The sequence below is a fragment of the Haliotis asinina genome, chromosome 10, assembly GCF_037392515.1.
Source record: "Haliotis asinina isolate JCU_RB_2024 chromosome 10, JCU_Hal_asi_v2, whole genome shotgun sequence".
In the NCBI taxonomy this organism is placed as follows: Eukaryota; Metazoa; Mollusca; class Gastropoda; order Lepetellida; family Haliotidae; genus Haliotis; species Haliotis asinina.
In genome coordinates this window covers 49,494,562-49,515,126 of record NC_090289.1, presented here as the reverse complement: position 1 = coordinate 49,515,126, position 20,565 = coordinate 49,494,562, and the positions used below count along the sequence as shown (strand labels likewise).

The following is a 20,565-nucleotide window of genomic DNA, read 5'->3' as shown; positions in this document are numbered from 1 at the left end:
GTTGTTGTCAATAATTCTTGTTAAGTTTTGATTTTTCATTTATATTCTTTTTGAGGCCAGACCTTTCCCCCCCTATTTGGGGGGTTATTTTAATGACAAAAATATAATGTATAATTTCAAATATATTTTTAATTCATATTGCAACTGATCATAATTTACTTTATGTTAAAGTTTTCAAGGAAGTTTTCTACAGGCTTAAATTGTACTTTTTCAGTGGTTTGGAAATACATCAAGAAAATGTTGGCTGAATCAGATAGCAACTTTTAAAAAAGTCTGGCTTCAGTATTCTTTAGAATTAGATGATCTCTGTTTCTAGTATTTGCTTGACTTCATTCAAGGAATCACTTTGAATAGTTTTCAAAATATGCTTGATTATAGATTTCATAGAAATTAATTTGTTATCATTTGTGGTATTTGTGTAAAGTTTACAGGCTAATTTGATTTTCTTTTTCATTCTTAATTTGCATGATATTTCTCTGAACAAATGCATTCATCCAATGTTTAAACAAATATTTTGCATTTATCACAATGCATGTATACTATTATCTGGGTAGTTGTTCCACCATCTGATTACTTGGGTATTCTGATTGTAGAATGGTCTGTTATTTCGGTATGGTGTCATGACGACCATGTTAGTGTATGAACATGGTGATGTGTTAAACAGTGCATCAGTATTTTCGTTGCAATATGTTAATGACCTTGACAGGCTGGCATAAATCTTGCACCTTATGATGACAGTTGAGGAGGAAATGTATTGCAGGGTTTTTTTGTTTTTTTTTCATCTTACCGTCTTTCACTAGGGAATATTTAATGCAAGGGGTGGTGGGGTAACATGGTAGGTAAAGTGTTTACTTGTCACATTGAGGAAGGTTCAATTTCCCACAATGTGTGAAGCACATTTCTGGTGTCTTACACCATGATATTACGGTGCATTGCTGAAGCTGTAAAAGCGACTTGAAACCAGTGTGACTTTCTCACTCACTGCTACATGATCTTATTCCTGTTAGTCAGAATGACATAGTGCGAGTTAATGGCACAGCAAGGTGTGATTATGTCTTTCAGTTAACTGAGTTCTAAGCTGTAACTTTGGCAAGAAACTGTTTGGAAAGAAGATCCTCTGTACTCTGTGCTTGTCAACATAGACTGCAAAAATGGGGCATTATTGTTAGTGCATGGCCAATACATGACCTGCCTGTTGTTGTACCTGGACAGGCTTGGTTGTTGCTCATGCTATCAATCACTAGACAAGGCAAGATTACTTGCCGGCAGCAGTCATATGGCTTGGATATTGCTGACTAAGGCAATTCACTCAATGTGTTGTACAATATTGGTTTGACTTCATTCATGGTTTTGGTAGTACAAGAGATCACATGAATAACAAACATGATAATAAGCATTACATAGAAACAAACTAGAGGTTGAAATTGTCTTAAAAATGAAGAATGTGTGTATTAGTGAACACATTTTATGCAAATTTGTTACTGAATTACAGTACAACTGGGGAAAATACCATGATGACAATTAGATGGTAATAGAGAGTCAACTGCAAAGGATTGCTTGCAAGGTTATATCACGCAACATCCGAGGGAAACACTGATTGTTTCACAGGACTTTTGAAAATTGTATAGATCTACATATATGCATCAGTGTAGTTATTTTTCAGTAATATTGCGTCATGGACTTGAGGTATTGTTGACAGCAGCTTTATTCCATATGTAAATGTCACAACAACTGTTTTTTAAAGCACAATTTTTTTTCAGTGTAATTGTGATAGCAACATAGTGCCCTTGTGTTACCATGACATCAATGAGTAAGAGATTGTGACCTTGACCTTATCTATAACGTCTGCCTTATGTCTGTCTCCAGATGGTCCAACAGGTACAGGAGGAGAGCAAGGATGATGACAGCGTGTCATCGTGTATCTTGCTGGTCAACCTCGACTCTGCCCGGGACCTTCCAGTAAGTCTTATCAACCTATTCCTAATATTCTGTCATTCCCTCAGTAAATATTGTGTTCACTCCCAACAGTAATTTAACATGTCTATGACGTAATGGCTGTTGAAGCATGTAACTTACATTGAAAGCATTATAACATAGGTTATGTCCAAAATGTGCTTGCCTGGCCTTTGAACTAATGCGCTCTGACATCGTCGCGGAGAACACTTTCTTTATCTAAATGCAACTTTTGTTCACATTAATAGAAAGTGTCTGAATCCAGGCCTGATCTTTTGAGGCCTGATCATTTATTGGTAAGACAACTAATGCTTTGCTAGGGCCTGCACAGATAGGTGGTGGGTAAAACACAACGTAATGTAAGATAGAATACTGTTGCATAGTTGTGCTGTTAACTTGCTAACTTGTATCCTGTTCGAAGGTGTTAAGGATTACCTGATGGGTTGTAACTGATTAACTAACATGACTACAGTATAATTAAGGAATCAGGTGTTCCTCAACTTCTGTAGTGTAGTATAGATGACCTTTTGCTGCTCTCTTATTTCTATTTCTTTTCTTTTGCTAATTTTGGAGAATGTAATTCTATACTGCATCACAGTTTGTCCAGCAACAATCCACTCATCTGTGATTATTCAGTAACAATCCAGTCATCCGTGGTTGTTCAGCATAAATCCAATTATATGTGATTGTTCAGCAACAATCCACTCATCTGTGATTGTTCAGCAGCAATCCACTCATCTGTGATTGTTCAGCAGCAATCCACTCATCTGTGATAGTTAAGCAACAATCCACTTATCTGTGATTGTTCCCCTCTACTCATGACAGTGACAGTAATGTCCTGATACGTTGCACAGTATGAAACAAAAACACTTCTAATAGTAATTTATGAAAGTAAATAAAGACCTGAGGTCCAAACAAAACATCACTAGCACATGAAGAGTTCGAAACCAGTAGTGTTTAATCTTTCCAATTTGATAATACAACTGTGCTTTCCAAAAGTTAACACGTCCTACATGTACAAGGTTCTACTGATATTTGACATCAAGCTTCTCAACTAACAGCATGCGATGTAGTATTACGAACATGAATTGTTGCAACCGATGTCTGTTTAGATAACACCACCCATGTCTGTTTAGATAACACGACACGATATGGGTATACACTGATGAACTGTTGCAGCGGACATTTTTAGGTTCTTTCTCAAGGGACATGACATGAATTATTTAGTTCAACACTGTGTGTTGGTAGATACTGAACTAAGATACTGAACTAACAGCCTCCACCTTGCTGCATATGGTAACGATTGATTCAAGTAGATGATATTTAGTTTATTTCTACCAGCATGGACAGACTTTGTGGTACAATGGTCATTGTAATAAATCATTTCTAGTTTTTATGTTGTTTTTGAGATAACCTTGACCCCACTAACTTGACCTTTGTCTGCAGGGCAGCCCTAAACGAGATGGGTATTGGGTAAATGTTGTGTTCTATTCCTGACTAACCTGAAGTATTTGTGTTGCTGTGATTGAAAGTTGTTGAAATAAGTAATGGAAACATTTTTTGCTGATTGGAATTTGTTGTTTGATTGGCACATTTGTATTAGTTCCACTCTAATGTTTAATTACATCATTCAGCATTCAAGCTGCCATAGAAATCCAATGCCCATAGGAACCATTTCGTTCTCTTCAAACCTTCATTATTTTCAACTAGAACTGCTTGTTTCAAGACACGAGACAAGAATTTAAGCCCATACTGTTTATGTGTGTAAGATTGATAGTTTCAGGATCAGCATGATGTTCAGCTATATTTAAATAAGTCAAATACCTCACCACAGAATCGTTGTGTTAATAAATGTAGATATGCTTGCTGAAGAAATATTCAGTTTGTCAAATTATTTCAGCCACATGTTTTTTCAGAATTTGTGAATAATTAGGTAGCCTTGACTTCATTAATGTCATATGGCTGCTACAATCAGTCTATACCAGGTGTTCATTTGTCAATGTCTTCTTTTACTTTGTCATACAGCAGTTATCTCCCTTATGAGTAGTTACATCACTATGAAATTGGAAGTAGTAATTAAATTTTGATATATATCATGGGTGATAACGTGGGATCAATTAAGGGAATGTTCTTTGGCTAGTAAATAGTCTATTTCACATGCTGTATAGAAGCCATGTTGAATTCTGGTGATATGGTTGCCTGTTGCTGTCTATAAAGAACAATGTACTTTAATCACCTCCTTTTATTGCTGTGTCTGTCAAATGGGAGTAAAAGTGAAAATATGACATCACAGGAGTATAGGTATGTAATATGAAAGAAGAAAAAGCCAGAATACATGATTTAGGTGACAGTCAAGCATTGGACTATCAGGCTGATTTGACATTGACTGACTTAGTCTGTAGAGATAGTATAATGGAAGGTTGTCAGCATGTGTTAACTGTGTTTAATCAGCACCTCTGTGTGACTTGGAAAAGGAATGTAACGATACAATGATGTTACCACTGTATCCTGTATCATCAGTGATCAGTGCCACAGTTCATACCACATTGTTTATTCTCTGTATCGTCACACACCTCTTTGTAGCAAAGTGTGCCACATGTTAGACGATGCACTTATCTTTGATTTCAGGCAGTAGTATATACACCAGAAAATTCTAAAGTGTGGAATAAGTTAGTGAGTGGACAACAAGGTCTTGAAATGGACAGGGGAGGTCATCTGGCAGGTCTGTTGGGAAAACAGCAACATCAGGGTGTGGGGTGGGGTGGGTTCTTGTGTGTTGTGGTGCCCTTTAGTGTATGTGTTGTGTGTGAGTGTGTCATGTTTTTGAGACCTCCCTTGCTCTCTGTGTGTAGGGGCTTTACCTCACTCTCTCCTGCCGTGATGTTCCTGGAATATTGCTAAAAGCAGTGTCATATCATACTCACTCAGTCACTCACTCACTGGCTTTACCTCTTGTTGTGTTGGGAGGATCATCGCTCTGTGTGTGTATGAACTATCCTTTGCTTTGTGGAAGTAGAGTGTGAGTGTTAATTCAAAGATCCACATGCTGTTGTTTTCCCTTTAAGACCTGTCAGGATGAATATGATTACCTTGTTTGTGGACTGGAGGTTGGGCTGCCTAGGGTTGGAACTGTTCCCCAAAACGGCAAACTGTCATATCAAGCTACAAAAAACATGGTACATGCCATTCTGTTATGGTATATACCTTGGATTTGACCTCTATCATTGCTACATTGACAAAGTATCACAGCTGTCAGGCTGAAAACAAAGTTGTGATTGAGAACTCATCCAGGGTATCTATTATGAACAAACAGAGGCATAATACCCTGGATTAATGAATATGACCCCAGGTGGAATATTGGCATGTGGTGTGAATCTATGATGTAAGCATGTCAGAGGATAGGACAAATGCTTCCCATGATGAAGGCATGATAGGACGTGAATGTGGTTGTTGCCGCATCAGGACAGGAACCTCTTCCTCTCCCTCCTTCCCTCCTTCCTCCCTTCTCCTCCTCCATCATCAGTTACATGGTAAGGGGTGTCTGCTTGGGTGATGGTCCTTCTCCCTCCCTGGATAGATCTTGAGGTTGGGCAGTATTGTGATTTGGGACTAAGTAATGAGCCAATGGTAGAATGCTTGCCACAATGCTCATGACACAATGATTCTGAGAGTATCAAGTCTCTCATATGCTTTTTGTTATGTTACTGCAAAGTTTCTATCATGTATGTATACATTCTCTATTTGTTTGTTTGTTTAGCTGCTAGTATTTGCACAGTCTTCAGTTCTGTACTTTCACTTTAATGTGTTAACTCTTCAGTAAGTCTTCACTGTAATGGTCACATAAATACTTTCTTTGATTCTTTGCAGTCCTTCATTTTATAGTTATTTGCTTTTTTTAATTTGCCTTTTTTTCATTAAACTAAAGAACTTGAAACAAATTACTGTTAGCCAGATAACACCAATATATATTTCATTTTCAGCAACTGACAAATGTTTGTACCATGTTTATTGTAATGGCAAAGGCCAACAGGTAATGTGGATGTATTAGGTAGCCTCACTTTGATACATGTTAGCCTCACTTTGATACATGTCAACCTCACTTTGATATGTAAACCTCATTCTGATAATCTCCCACTCTCTAGCGAGGAAAGAAGACCCTATCTGAACCATCCCCCCAAGTGTACCTGTACGTGGGCCAGAGCAAGCACAAGAGTGGGATAAAGGCCAACACCAATGAGCCTCGCTGGGAGGAGAACTTCCGCTTCCTCATCCACAACCCCAACTACCAGAACTTGGATGTGGAGGTGAGAAACCAAGGAAGAGTAGTTTTCGGTCTTGCTACTACTGTGGTAGATTTCATGATTTCTTTGTTGAGGAAAGATCTGTTGGTTTGGAGAGTTCTGGGAATATGTGTGATGATAATTTTCTAGATATTTAAATTTTCTCGTACAATTTATAAATACTACTCTTCAGGGGTGTGTGGATGTCACAGTTGTATACAGTGTATGAGGTGCTACATTATTTAATTAAGAGTTGTGTCCCTTTTCATTGAGAGTTGTGTTCCCTTGCCACACCATAAAACTATGACTGGAGGTTTGACTCTCGGTTTGCATATCTGTTTCCTTGTACTCCTATGATCTGCATCACAAGGGCCTTCCTCAGAGTGATATAATAGTGGGTGGAGTAAGGTTATATGCAGTGATCAAACCAGCTCACTTTGTCAGCCTTCTCATGACGGTGGGATAATCTAGTGGTTAAGGCACACTGACGCTCATTTCTGGTGTCCCCAGCCATGATATTGCTGGAATATTGTTTAAAGCAGCGTAAGTCACTCACTGACTCTGAACCCTCACAGCATGTACTTACACCTCTGTGCTAGGGATTCCCAATCCCGTGAGGCTTTAGTTTCTTTGCTGACGTGGTGAATGAAGTTGAGGTATACTGTCATCGGACGACCATACTTTTATGCTTACTGTCTCCCATGTGGCTGTAGGTGCGGGACAGCAAGAGTGACAAGGTGATAGGCGCCGTAACCATCAAGCTGAAGGAACTGTTGTCAGCTACAGACATGGTACTGGACCAGAAGTTCCCCCTCAAACAGAACGGCCCTGCTGGAATTCTGAACATGAGACTAGCTCTTAGGGTGAGACTAGAAACAGTTGTATGCACTTTCGTGTACTATATAATCAGTCATATTAGTTTTTGTGCACTGTCATGTTCATTGTCTTGTACATTATTATGTATAGTGTCTTATAGGCTTATGTGTGCTGTCATATACTAAGTCATATACACTGTCATATACCCTTATGTACACAGTCATATACTCTTATGTACACTGTCATATACTGTTTCATATACTGTCATTTACCCTATCATATACACTTATACACACTGTCATATACTCTTACGTACACTTCATATACACTTACATACCTATTCATATTAAGTGTACTGCCAAGCCAGAAGTTCTATTCTAAGTTTTCAACTTCTTGGTGAAGCTCATATCAAGTGTAAGTTAATAAGTCTAATAATTAATAACTGATGATTGTGTATGACTCAGTGAGACTAAAGAATTAGCTCTCCTCATGAAATAATATTTTGATGGTATTCTGTAGTTAGGAATTTTTTCAAATGACTTGGGAAGCAGTAATACAGTGATGCACATGTTACAGGTGCTTACTCCTAACTACAATGCTGATTGGCTGGATGAAAGCGAACCGCTTATCACTGAACCACCCCCCAAGAAGGAGGGTGAAGTCAAGGAGGGAGCTGGGGAGGCAGGAGGGTCACCTGCAGAGAAGAAACCTGAGGGGACATCGGTGGACAAGCCATCACAACCATCTCAGCCTGCTCCTGCTACAGATGAAGTGATTCCACCTGCGTCCAGTTCTGTGGATGTCGAGAGTAGTCTCCGGCAGAGAAAGGCACCACCCATGCAGCAGATGTAAGTTGCCTGAGATCAAGACATCTTGTATCTGTCCTGATACCTCTCCAGCTGAAGTGTAGTGTTGTGTTATCAACACAATACTCTAAAAGAAAGTGGTATGTTTCTCATTAGCAACTTCCTTCCAAAATGAAGTCGTTTGGGATTTTAGTAGCTGTTCACAATGGGACTACTTGAACTGGGAATTAAATGAACGTTCAGTGAGTAAAAATCCTAAAACATCCAAGTGGTGTTTAACAACTTTCCCATCATGTATTCTCTAGTACAGAGACTTATTTTGAGTGAAATTAGACAGTGTCAGATCTGAAGCACTTCACCCAGTTTTCACAGATGCTACCTGGCTAATCAAATATCTGGCTTATAAAATGTGTAGTGATACCGATATTTTGATGAGTAGGGTCCTGCTTGCTATGTTGAGTGCAGGTGTAAAGGTAAAGGTGAATCTTCCCAAAAGTGGAATCTTAACATTCATGGACCATAGATCAAACAACATTTTTGTACTTGTAAAACTCAATTCTTTTTACCATGTTTGGCATAGTATGCTTATATGCCTCAGTCAAGGATGAGCACTTATTGTATTGTGTCATGGCAGAGTTCAGGATCCAAGGGGGGAGTTTGGAAATGGACGTATCCAGATGACGTTCCGTTACAGCCCTCAGAGACAAACTCTCATCATCGTTGTGCACAAATGCGTGTAAGTAAACCACACTATTTACTCACATGTCCTTCAATGTACAAGATCTTATTTAGCTGAACACACAAAATCATATCGAAGAACATGTTCATTTAAATATTGATGAAACTGAATACACAAGGTCTTGCCAGAAATTGGTCATCTGCAACATGTTATTAGCATTTGTTCAATAAAGTACAGATTCTAGTCCTTTTTGTTTTTTAGTCCAGTCCAGCATTCAACCCACACTCTCAGTCAGGTACCAAATCACCAGTACACAGTCATCTGTCCAACTCGACCAGCCACCAAACTGGCTGTTTTTAGGCAGTTACTCTGTATCCCTCAAATTTACACAAGTGCAAATAGGATATGTCAAAATAACTCACTTTGGCCTAACTGAGCATTAAGTGGAATGCGTAAGAGGGTATCCAGAAAAGCATGTTTACTTGTTGAATCGGGCAAAACAATAGCTGCTGAAAATATTAAATCAGACATTAGATGGCAATTAGGTCGCTCAGCCGGGTATGACATTGGACCGTTGACTCACCTGGCATGAAATACATGCGCTGCCTTCTGGCACAAGGGGTCCTCTCAAAGACATGTTTTGCCTTTTCATGTGTGTTCATCGTCAGGGCTGGATGATGTCATATATATGTTAGGACATTCTGTGTACTTCCTTACTTTAATTCCCCAATAGAAGTATCATATCTTAGCATATGTCTTTATCTCCCAACCCGACCAACACGAGGAAGTTTAGCATATGCAACTTTTGAGATTACACTTTCTTAGTTGAGAACAGATTCTAAAACTTTTGAGGGGTTGAGTCCCATCTGATTTTCACACCCACACTCTGAAAAGTTCTGATGAACATGAAAGCACATTGTAGCATGGAACTAAACTTACTGACGGGACAGTCACAAAATTAAGAAATATCTCTTGGTTCTATTATTACAGGAACTTACGACCCTTCGACAGCGACAACCTGTCTGACCCCTATGTGCGTATGTACCTTTTGCCGGAGAAATCCAGCTCCTCACGGAGAAAGACGCAAGTCATCAAAGACAACCTGAACCCTGTGTTTGATGAGACGTGAGTAAACTATAACATGCTCCTTATATTCATTCTTGTTTCCTTGACATTTTGATATGATCTTACTAGATAACTTTGACATTTGGTCAGTTTTACCACAGTGTACAAAGAAATCCCAAATAGAGAATTACACATAAGTGTCTCCCATGATCAAATATCTCAGTACATGTTGAAGTACGAATATACAAGGCAAGGCTTACTGAAAAATGCTGTTCTTTACTCATCAAGAATGTGATGTACTTGAGACACAAGGGCAAGAGACTATTATCATTCAATGTCATTCTTACAAATTATTAAGGTTGTAATCATTGATGCAGAATTTAGTTCCTTTCCACTTTAATTTGCATTATGCATGTTTGCATGTAAATATTCATATCTGGGCCAGACAAACTGGTGCTTAATATTATGAGCAATATTACACACTGAGGGTGTATTTTGACCACAAGGAAGGTGGTCCTTGAAATGGGAACCTTTCATAATATGGGTGCTGAATTTTAACTCCTTACAAACAGAGAAAGCTCAAGAATATTATTAACTTTGTGTGAGTGAATATGGTTTCCAAGCTGCTTATAGCAATGCTCCAGCAGTGTCACGATGGGGGCTACCAGAAATGGGCTTCAGACATTGTACTCATGTGGGTAATTGAGCACGGACCTTTGGTATGATGAGCAAATGCTTTAGCCACTAAGCTGTTAACTTTGAAATGACAATAACTAGCAAATTTCAAAGTGCTTCCACAACTACATTACAGCTGGGAACAAAAAATGTTATGGCTCGTTTTAGAGAATGTATATGCTAGGCCTGTGTCCTTTCAGATCCGAATCATTTTCCATCACTATTCAGTGTTGTTCACTTTTTTCTGTTTTAGGTTTGAGTATCCAATTAGTCCGTCCGAGCTGCCCAATCGGTCACTGGAGATCTGTGTGAAGAATGAAGTTGGAGTGTTCTCCTCCAGCAAGAAGATCATGGGTGTCGTCAACCTTGAACTTAACAACCTGGACACGTCCAAGGCAATTACAGAGTGGTGAGTTACCTCCCTTTATCAAATTGGAGAGGCTTAAAATGCCAGAGCTAATATGGTTTGAATGTGGATCTGGAACATAATCAGGTTCAAGAGATCTTGGCTAAAACTGTGCTTGGCCTGATCTGGTTACATTGTGGAGCTGTTGGAGGATGGACAAAAGCAAGCTAAACAGCTACTGGTCTGCACATAATCTGAATAATACCTAATCTTGAGGAAGGCACCTTACTTTTGAGTTTTTGAATGTCTCATACAGGAACTCTCTAGCTTCAGTGCAGCCACTACCAGGTCTGATGGTAGATTTGAACTCATACCCAAAATGACAGTGTTTTAATCCTGGCTGCATCACACCAAAAGAATTTGTAATGCTGCTCTTGGGGGGTGAAATAAAGACTTGACATCTTGGGGTCAGTGTAATGTGCCTGAGATTGCTGTCCATATTAAACTGTATCATATTATCACCATAATACCATCAAAGCACACAAAAACACATGCATGATCATCCCTGTGTAGGTGCAATAGTCTTGGAGGAAAGGCACTTGCTCGTCACACGAAAGGCCTGGGTTTGATTTCCCACATATGTACAATGTGTGAAGCCCATTTCTGGTGTCCCCTTCCGTGATATTACTGACACATTCCTGAAAGTGACATAAACCATTCTAAGTCACTCACTCATCTTGCTTAATGTTCTGTGGTAAATTGGGTTGAGAATGAGGGTAATGTTCCATGGTTGTGATAACTCAGTATTGTTTAGTCACCATGAAGTAATGTGTAGTGTGAAAAGCATCTTTGCAATATTATCATTGAGCAGTAGTATCCCTAACTAAGAATGTTGCCTGAGAACTGACTGTTTCTTCAAATGACTGGATAGTGATATAATAGAGTGTAAAGGATACAATGGTGACTGTGTGATCCTTATGGTAACTATATCACAGGAGAGGACACCAGGAACATTGGAACCTTCATAGGGTTTCAGTATGATATTTGAATGCTCTGACCATGAGGCACACTATTCCAGTAACACTGGAAGAACCTTATCAGTCCATGTTCACATATGATGCCTGTCCTTAACAGTCTATATGACCTGCTTGTCAGAGAATGATATTTTCCTGAAGACTTTTCTGTAAAGGATTTGTATGTGGCAGGTGGCAGGATTATGATGTACCTGCATCAGTTTAATCTGTAGTGTAGAACCATTTTCAGTCCATGTTCACAAGGTAACAGTGTTTAATACCTGTGCTTTCTTGTGCCCTTAGGTTTGACTTGCGCCCCGAGGACAACACCGAGAAGATTTCCCTGGTGGAGTCTGACGTGTGACTTTCCAATATGGTGAAGTAAGGTGCTGAGGCAACGTTTTTTACTTGGTTCACAGATCGGATGCAAAATCAGATGTAAGTTCGCTTGAGAGGTTGCTCTGAGGTCTTTCAAACAGAAATTGCGATGAAAGAAAGTGATTTAAAATCTGAGAATCAAGTGAATAAATGGAAGTGCCTGACTGAGATGAATACTCTGTAGTGAGCAACATGCTGTCATCTGTCTGTCCAGTACTGCTACTGCTTATAATACTCCACACCTACAAAAGTGTCGGTAGTCTTACTGCACAGGTCTTCTATGTGACCTGTTTATCAATGAGATTTTCTTTAAGACTTTTCTGGAAAGGTCTTGTATGCAGCAGATGTCAGGGTGGTGAATTTGTAGTGAAGAACCATATATTCAGGTCCACAGCTGGTTGACCTATCGAACTGCTGAAGTAGGCATTTGGTATTCAGTAGTGCTGCCATCTTGTATACTGTGCATAGAATGTTCACCACCATATTTTCTTCTGCGATTTAGATCTCTACAGTGTTAGACTAATTGTCTATATTTCTGTCATTGTCCATTTTCTATGATGCTGGATGTCCATATTGCAGTTAATTATTAACAGGTCAGCTCATGCATCTATCTGCATTTTCTACTAAAATGTTGCGTCCAAGCTGGACTGTCATACTATATATATACTCACTTGTATATCAATATCTGGTCCTCCGTGTCAGCATAATCTTGTTTGTATTGTCCATCTTTTTTACAATTCTTGCTCCTCTTGATTTGCATCAGCATTATTTTTAACAACTTTAATTTTATTAAATCAGGTTTCAGTGATTCTTTACTTTTTCAACATGACTGTCATGTGGTTCAGAGGGTATTTGTGACTTGGCTGTATAAGCTTCAGAAATTCAGAGTTGTGTCCCTTTAGGCATACAGGAAACTTATGATCGTGGGTTCAATTCCCCAATTTACCATGGTTGTGTGACCAGGGTTGTCAGCACCATGGTAGACTTGATGATTTCACCAAAGTAGACTTATATTACTTCAGGCTTCCATCATCATGGGCCCTGACATCTAGCTGTAATACTATTTAAAGTTGTGGTATCATGGATTTCACGTGTGCCAGAAGAACATGAGCCCATTTGTCCATGAGATTGTAATGCTATGGCTACCAACTATGTTATTTTCAGAAGTATGATGACTTTCTGTAATAGGTGAGATCACAAGATCACAAGAACATGAATGGTATGCATTCTCTGTATCTTCAAGGCTTCAGTAAACTTACAGTAATGACTGGATCCATGCTGCCTGACTGGCAGACTGAGAAGCTAAGCAAATCAAATTTTTAAATGAAAATCAACAGCATCGAATTTGAAATCATGAGAACCATGTGTTGGACCGAGAGACTTGTGTAGGTTTAATGGGACCCCTTGAGATGTAGAGAAAGGTGCTGGTGTCCTGCATCACTGGTAACATTGATTCCCCTGCATATGAGATGGTTGTTAGTGTGCTCCTATCCCTATTATGTTGTCTGTGTTGTAGTGAATAGGTTGTGATGATGTAGAGACTTGGCGTTCTATTTGCTAACATCACATGGTGCATCCTTAATGTCTTTCATTGTGACATCAATGTTCCATCCTGTATGCTATATATGCAAACTGTGCCATTGTCCATTTAGGAACTCTATATTTTCAATGAAATATACTTAATATGAATGTGCATGAACAAAAAAGTAACTAATAATTATTTTATGAATGCTGAAATATCTTATGGTATTTTCGGAAAGTTGATGATTATGTGAATTGTGGTTATTGATATTCATTAGTATTAAATGTCTAGAATTTATAAACATCAATGAATAATCTAAAGGTTGAATGTTGTGGATACTTTCCTGAGTCTACATGAAACCTGTAGTTAGAATTTAATAATCCTATCTGCACTATCACCTTGATTGATAATTTGTGTCTGCAGTAGCTTCAATGTCAAGGTTTGAGACTTGACAATAGTCTCACTTTAATAATAAAAAGTCTATTTTATACCATGAAACAATATCAAAATGTGGTTTTCAAGTGATGTTTTTTCCTCCTAAATTATTTTAATAGCTTTTAAGACAGGTAGACACATATCATGTTTCTTTTCCAGTGCTCCTGAGACAGGTTGTCTGATACTATTTCTGTGATCTCATGCAACATATCATTGCTGACCTGTGACACAACTGCTTATAATTAGTACTTATTGGTGATAAACTACAATAAAGCACAGAAGGTGAGCTTGTGCTATAACACATGTTATTACCCAGTTTATTTATTCGCTATATAGAGTCGCTTGAGTAATGTATCATGTTCAGGTTTGCTGGATTGTTCATGCTGTTAGTGGTTATAGTGACTCTGACAGGGGTAATTCTTTGTAGGGATATTGCTCTTCTCAAACATGTACAGGCACTTCAAATAAAGTGTCTCATGAAACTGCAGAGAGAGCTATCACCATAACTGATGAGTCAAAATTAATAAGTCCTTGAGATTAAATTGTGAAAATGAATTTTTTGTTCTTGGAATTATCTCTGTTGAAAGTATGGATATATTATGGAATTATCCCTGTTGAAATTATGGATATATTATGATTGTCTTAGGATATTAGCATGTTGAACTGTTATATTATATGCTATATCTGTAAGGTCATGTAGCAGTGGCAAACGCTGGTTTGTGTTCTGCATGGCCTGGGATGTTTGTAATCATGATGAAATCAACAACTCGTCAGTTTCATGTCACATAGTGTATTATGTATTTGGGTCAAGTTCCTATGTCAATGCTCAGCTAAAATTAAAGCTGGCTTGATTGGTCAATCATTTCCATACATCACATCATGACATGTCGGTTTGTTCAATACATACGTATGAATAACATTTATTGATATTTTCGAAATACTCAATATGAATTACGAGCTTTAAATTAACAACATTGTGAAAATAATTTGGGCACTCTATACAGAGTTTTATCCTTCATCTGTAGCAGAATCAGCTGACTGGTTTCACAATCTGATCAGAATCTTTATTGTGTCTGCATCATACCTGTTTTTTTAGCTAAGTGAGACTTGTAGCACCTGCATTACTTGAGGTTTGTTGTGCATTAATCTGGCATGCTGATGTCTTGCATACTGAAGATATGCATAGCAACTTGTCCCAGATTCAGGGTATTAATATTTTGGAAATATTTAGTCTAATGCTACACTGACTGTGTTAATACAGACATGCTTTTCCTCTTGTCTTTCATCTAGTTTTATTTATAGGTGCTATTCTTGTTCAATATAGGTAAATGCTTGTGAGAGATGTACTGATAGAACATTCTTTCTGAGGACTCATCTGTGTTAGCTGGGTTAATTTGCTAAAATCTTTTGTTATATAATTATCATTTTGTAGCCAACAAATTGAATGTATTGTCAGGAAAAATCCCTTTGACAAATTTTTATTTTATATAATTTTTATTGTAGTTATATAAGTCAAAAGCGTTTGTTTTATTGCTACTTTCTGGTTGTGCCTTTTTGTTTTAACTTGTTACTACAGTCTAAATGTTAGTTTGTTTTCACTGACTACTGATTATGTAAATCATCTTTGTCAGTTTCAATGTAGTTTTACAATTTTTGTCCTCAGACCAGTGACTCTGAATCAGTCTACTGGGACTCCTTGTTGATCCAAATGTTTGTTAGTCTGGAAAAGTTCAGTAGGTATATAGTTCAGATATGCATGGTTTCACTGTGTTTCTAGATGGAAATATATACCCCAAGCCCTTTCCTGTAGTTGCCATATACTTGGTTGTCATTTGTTGAAGGTGTGGCAAAAAGTGTAAACATCTCTTGCAACAGAAAGAGGTTATGTCTTGCACCTGTCCTGAAGACAACTCAGAGGATCATTGTGTCCATGTAATCTGTCCTATGGAGGCTATAGGTGACACCCTAATAAAATACTCAATAATGTGTGTTGGAAGTTGTTGTTACTTACACAAGCTACATGTGGCAATATTGTGACATCACTGATGGATGGCCTTTGACACTATGTCACAAATGCGTCACACTTGCCTCGCTTGAAGCTGTCTTCAGTTATCAGTCTGACATGCTGTTACATAACTGAAATCCTGTTCACAATGACTTCATGAAAAGCAGCAAGACAGCTGCAGCGATGTGGTGTTTAGTGGCATATGGCATCACCCCCTGTCAAAGTGTAGAACTGAGCAATATAGCTCTACAAACGATTAAAATAAAAGTAAGAATTCTTAAGGCTACGGTTTCTTTCGAAAATCTAGGCCAGTGTTGCAGTTGTATGAAAGGACCATAGTGCTGAGACTGTCACAAGTCTATGTTAAGGTATGAAAGTTACGATCATTTTAGTGCTTACATCACCTTGTACAGCGGTACGTTAATGCTTTGCCATATCCAGTTATCCTACTTGTGATATCTGAAGGAATCTCTACAGAAATTCTTTGTGTGATTCCAAAGATATCATAAGCATCTCTTCATGAATTCAAATCGTGAAGATAGCTGTTTGCTAAAAGGTGAACAGCATAAACTCGGATTAGCTCACCTGAAACGGATGAAGTTAGAGATGAAATATTGATGACTGAATGTATACTGTTACCATGGTGAATAGTCGCATCAGGTCGCCTTTCTAGTGTAAAACAAGACGTCCAAGAAATGTTTTATGACCGCAAATAAGTAATTTGTATTTTATAAGCTTTTTATTTAAAAAGTAATGCTACAACAAAGATGAAGCCGTCTTAAGTGTAATATAAGAAAGAAATATGACATTGGATCAGTACAATAAAATGGTAGTGAAATTTGTAAACACTGCATAGTCAAACCGCTGTTAATAAACAAGATTTAATGTCAATACCAGAACGTATGCAAAATGGCTTTGTAAGAGATTTTTATATAATTTTATACTGTAGTATTACAGGGCGATTAATGATTCGGCAGGCGCCCTTAACACAACACTAACAACCAAATAGAGTATCGATATTAGGTAGTTAAAACAGCCGTCCTTTTGATATTTTGTGAAACGGATTTTATCCGTTAAAAATGTCCATCCCGAAAATCATAGAAAACAACAGTTTTCCTATGTTATTTAATTGTGCTTTGGACACAGCTGTGATAAACACGATGCAATTTTGTAAGTGCTAATAGGACAAAAAAAAACCTATTCTGTAGCAAACAAAACTATTAGCTCCATGTCCGGACCCCGAACTTCAGAATATTGAATGGTCTGTGTCATACAATGGATAGAGATGATGACCGCTGATAAATACCTAAACAAAGAAGTCAAAATAACAAAATATCTGATAATTCTCTATACTAAGTGACTTGTCTATGTATGTAATATTTTAAGAAAAACGATTCAAAATCAGTCAACTATCTGCAAAACTAAGAATCATCTTTTCACAAGAAAACATTGTTTCTGAAAGAAAAACAATGACATGGATGATTAAAAGAAATGGTTTCATTTCGTCCCATATCTTAATCACTGACTACAGAGGCTGATTTAATGTGTTCCTAACTATGGGAATGAATAAACGAAGATGACTTTCTCAGCTATGAAGACCACACATAAAATTGATTACATCTTTATAACCATATATGAACAACACTGTAAATGAAAACGCATACTGTCTTTTGTATAAATATAATGTGAAAATATAGAGTTGTTTTTAGATTGCACTAACCAAAATTCCTCTGAATATTAAGCATAACGAAATTACACTTCAGATGTTCAATCATCAGCGTGATGTGGCATGTGCAATGATTGATATGCCATAACTAGAAACAACAACAATATAGATTGCATGCATAATTTGATAAACGATTGTAATGATAACAGTATTGACAAATCTGGTATTTGGAAATATGATGTTATAAAATGAGTACACTTCCGTGTTGTTTCTTGCGGTGATGGAATTCATGGATGCGTTGGTTGCATCTTGATAACTGCATTGATCAACTTACAATACTGAGATCGGCTCATGATAAATGTTTTGATCAGGTTACAAAACAGATCGGCTCTTGATAATTGTATTGATCAGCTTACAAAACAGGGATCGGCTCTAGATATATGTATTGGCCAACGCACAAGACAGAGATCACCTCGACAAAATAGATCAAACGTTTAAAGTGTGAACTAGAGTTTTCACACATTCCAATTTATAGAAGAGTCAATCATTACGTGTTGGTTGCATCTTGATAATTGCTTTGATCAACTTACAAAGCAGCGATCAACTGGACTATCAGATGAAGCGTTTGAAGTAAGAACCATGTTTTCAGACATTCCAATACTTCCTCTTCATCTGCGTTGAATGTTATAGCCATCCGTTATCACCATTACACAATACACGTTAGTAAAAGATCAAACTGGGATCCATAACTGGATTTCACACTACACGTTCTCCATAGCAAATTTAAAGTTCAGGAAACTAAACTCACCTAACACTGTCCAAAGAACTGCAAGATCAACTACAATAAGCAAACAACTCGTCACTAAATCTCGTTAAAATTAGGTGTAATTGAAAAAACATATTTAATCCACTCGACAAGGTTACATTTTAAAACACCCGAACTATATATCACATAATGTCAATAACATACAGGACTATTTCTAATCTGAGTGAAAAGTGAACATCACATTCACAACATGTCAGTCTTATCGTGCCGAGGAATATTTCAGTAATCACTGAATAAGAAATATAACTGTTTTAGTATCAAAAGGGGAAAATACCTGCCAAACAACTGACTGTCTGTATAACTTAAAATGCTAAACACAGTATACGAAAACAACAGATTACCTTGAATAAGAGAATCAAATGAGAAATGTATATTCACCATAAATGATAAAACAAAAGGTGTGAGTACTTTCCCCCTAACTAAGTTACTACTATCATGAATATGCGAGTTCAGTTCACCATCTACAACAAAATGTGAATATACTATCCCCTTACGATGTCACTACTATGGATCAACGAAACGAACATTCACCCTATCTGTATATGTTATATACCGTTATAACCACCAGAAACAAATGAAACTGTCTACTGTTAATATAATACAGTAAAAGGATCCACAGATCAAAGCATGTGTACCTGTCTCATTGTTACTCGCGGTTACAATTGAGGTCGGCAATGAATGATACCAGCGGTTTCAGCAGACCACACGTCAGCGCTATGACTCAAATCTATATGTTTAAAAAAACCTGTTTGTTTACCTATGTTTTTCATAAAAAAGAATATTGCTACAAAAACTGCAAAAAGGACACATTATGTTTCACGAATGAAGATGGATGTATTTAGGGCTTCAGTCCTGCCACACAACGACGCACGTGTTACCCATGTGAGCTAACCATAGGCAAGTGTGATTGTTTAAAATTCCCTCTGGTCACACAGCAGAAATGGGTACCCGATAGGATAAGTCATGTGACTATTAACCCTGAAGCGCCTCACAGGCAACTAGCGTTATCTGGGATCAACATAAGATTGTATGTTAGCGCTTTGAGCATGTGTTCTGTACATGGCAAAGGCCCATTATACATTCACAGTTATTATCATAATGTACACTATTCATTCATGTCCACATCGCCTTGAAAACTTTTGACTCAACTGTTCTTATCTTTGAGCACCCGGTTCCTGTGCGAGTTATAGAGTACAGTATAATTCACAAATATATCCGTTGTTGGTTCATCTATTATCATCCAACAGTTTGTAGGTGATCAGCGATACTAGTGGTTGAGTTAATCCAATATTGAGACGTTGACATGCAATTGAGATCCTTGTATGGTCTGTAGTACTCAATGAGTTAGGGCCATTCAACATTATTCTCATGTTTAGACGCCTTTAGAATGACACTAAGCATTTTGTTTAAATGTTGGCACGTTCTGGCGATGTAGTTCTCGGAACTGAATGGTATATGTACACGCATGTATTGTTCAGTAAATGTTTATGGATATGTTTAATGGTATTCACTTTGCTACTATTGTTTATTGCTAATTGACCAGATGACCAGCTTCTGTGTAAGCCTTAAAAGATCATGTCTTGAGTATCTCGCATTCGTCAGAGCTGGGTGAATATGGAGGCGTTTCTTGACCGGCAAAATCCTGAACCTGTGACCGGTTGGTTTCTGTAAGAAACAAGAGTATTACTTACACCAACAGATATATAGGACTGATGGAGCATGATGAACTGTCTGAACGAATCTATGTAGTATGGGAAGTGAGAAGTGGAATAACTGTGTTATCTGTAACTGTGTTTATAGATATCATTACATGAACGTAATTTTCAAACATGTTTATTCGAATCGATTGTCAGATTCTTGTCAAATGTAATTTAAATTATCATGTAAAAATGTCATTTAAATTTTCCTTTAATATTCATAAAGTACCCCATCTGTACCTGCATTCTAAAACATAGGTAAAAAGAGAGTGATTGTAGCGAAATGTATTTCAGATTCTCCAGTTTAAATCTATCAGCGGAAAGGGTGCCGCCATCACACAGCTTATAAGTTCCTACAAAACGAATCACGAACTGACTAGTTCATTTGTGTATAAAGAAACGG

At 37.6% G+C, this 20,565-nt stretch overlaps 2 protein-coding genes across 2 annotated transcripts in view; one reads left to right on the top strand and one right to left on the bottom strand.

Annotated features, from left to right (window-relative positions):
- The window catches only part of LOC137297871 (extended synaptotagmin-2-like), a 32,764-nt gene extending 16,808 nt beyond the window's left edge, over positions 1-15,956 (top strand). The window contains exons 14-21 of the mRNA XM_067829840.1: positions 1,867-1,959; positions 6,096-6,257; positions 6,947-7,096; positions 7,626-7,897; positions 8,490-8,591; positions 9,525-9,659; positions 10,528-10,683; positions 11,937-15,956. Of these exons, the coding sequence (XP_067685941.1) occupies positions 1,867-1,959; positions 6,096-6,257; positions 6,947-7,096; positions 7,626-7,897; positions 8,490-8,591; positions 9,525-9,659; positions 10,528-10,683; positions 11,937-11,997 (1,131 nt within the window). The 3' untranslated portion in view covers positions 11,998-15,956. The remainder of the gene's footprint in view (positions 1-1,866; positions 1,960-6,095; positions 6,258-6,946; positions 7,097-7,625; positions 7,898-8,489; positions 8,592-9,524; positions 9,660-10,527; positions 10,684-11,936) is intronic.
- Positions 15,957-16,693: 737 nt separating this feature from the next.
- Positions 16,694-20,565, bottom strand: part of LOC137298380 (uncharacterized) — a 28,213-nt gene continuing 24,341 nt past the window's right edge. Inside the window, exon 6 of the mRNA XM_067830631.1 lies at positions 16,694-20,130. Coding sequence (XP_067686732.1) covers positions 20,039-20,130 — 92 coding nt within the window. The 3' untranslated portion in view covers positions 16,694-20,038. The remainder of the gene's footprint in view (positions 20,131-20,565) is intronic.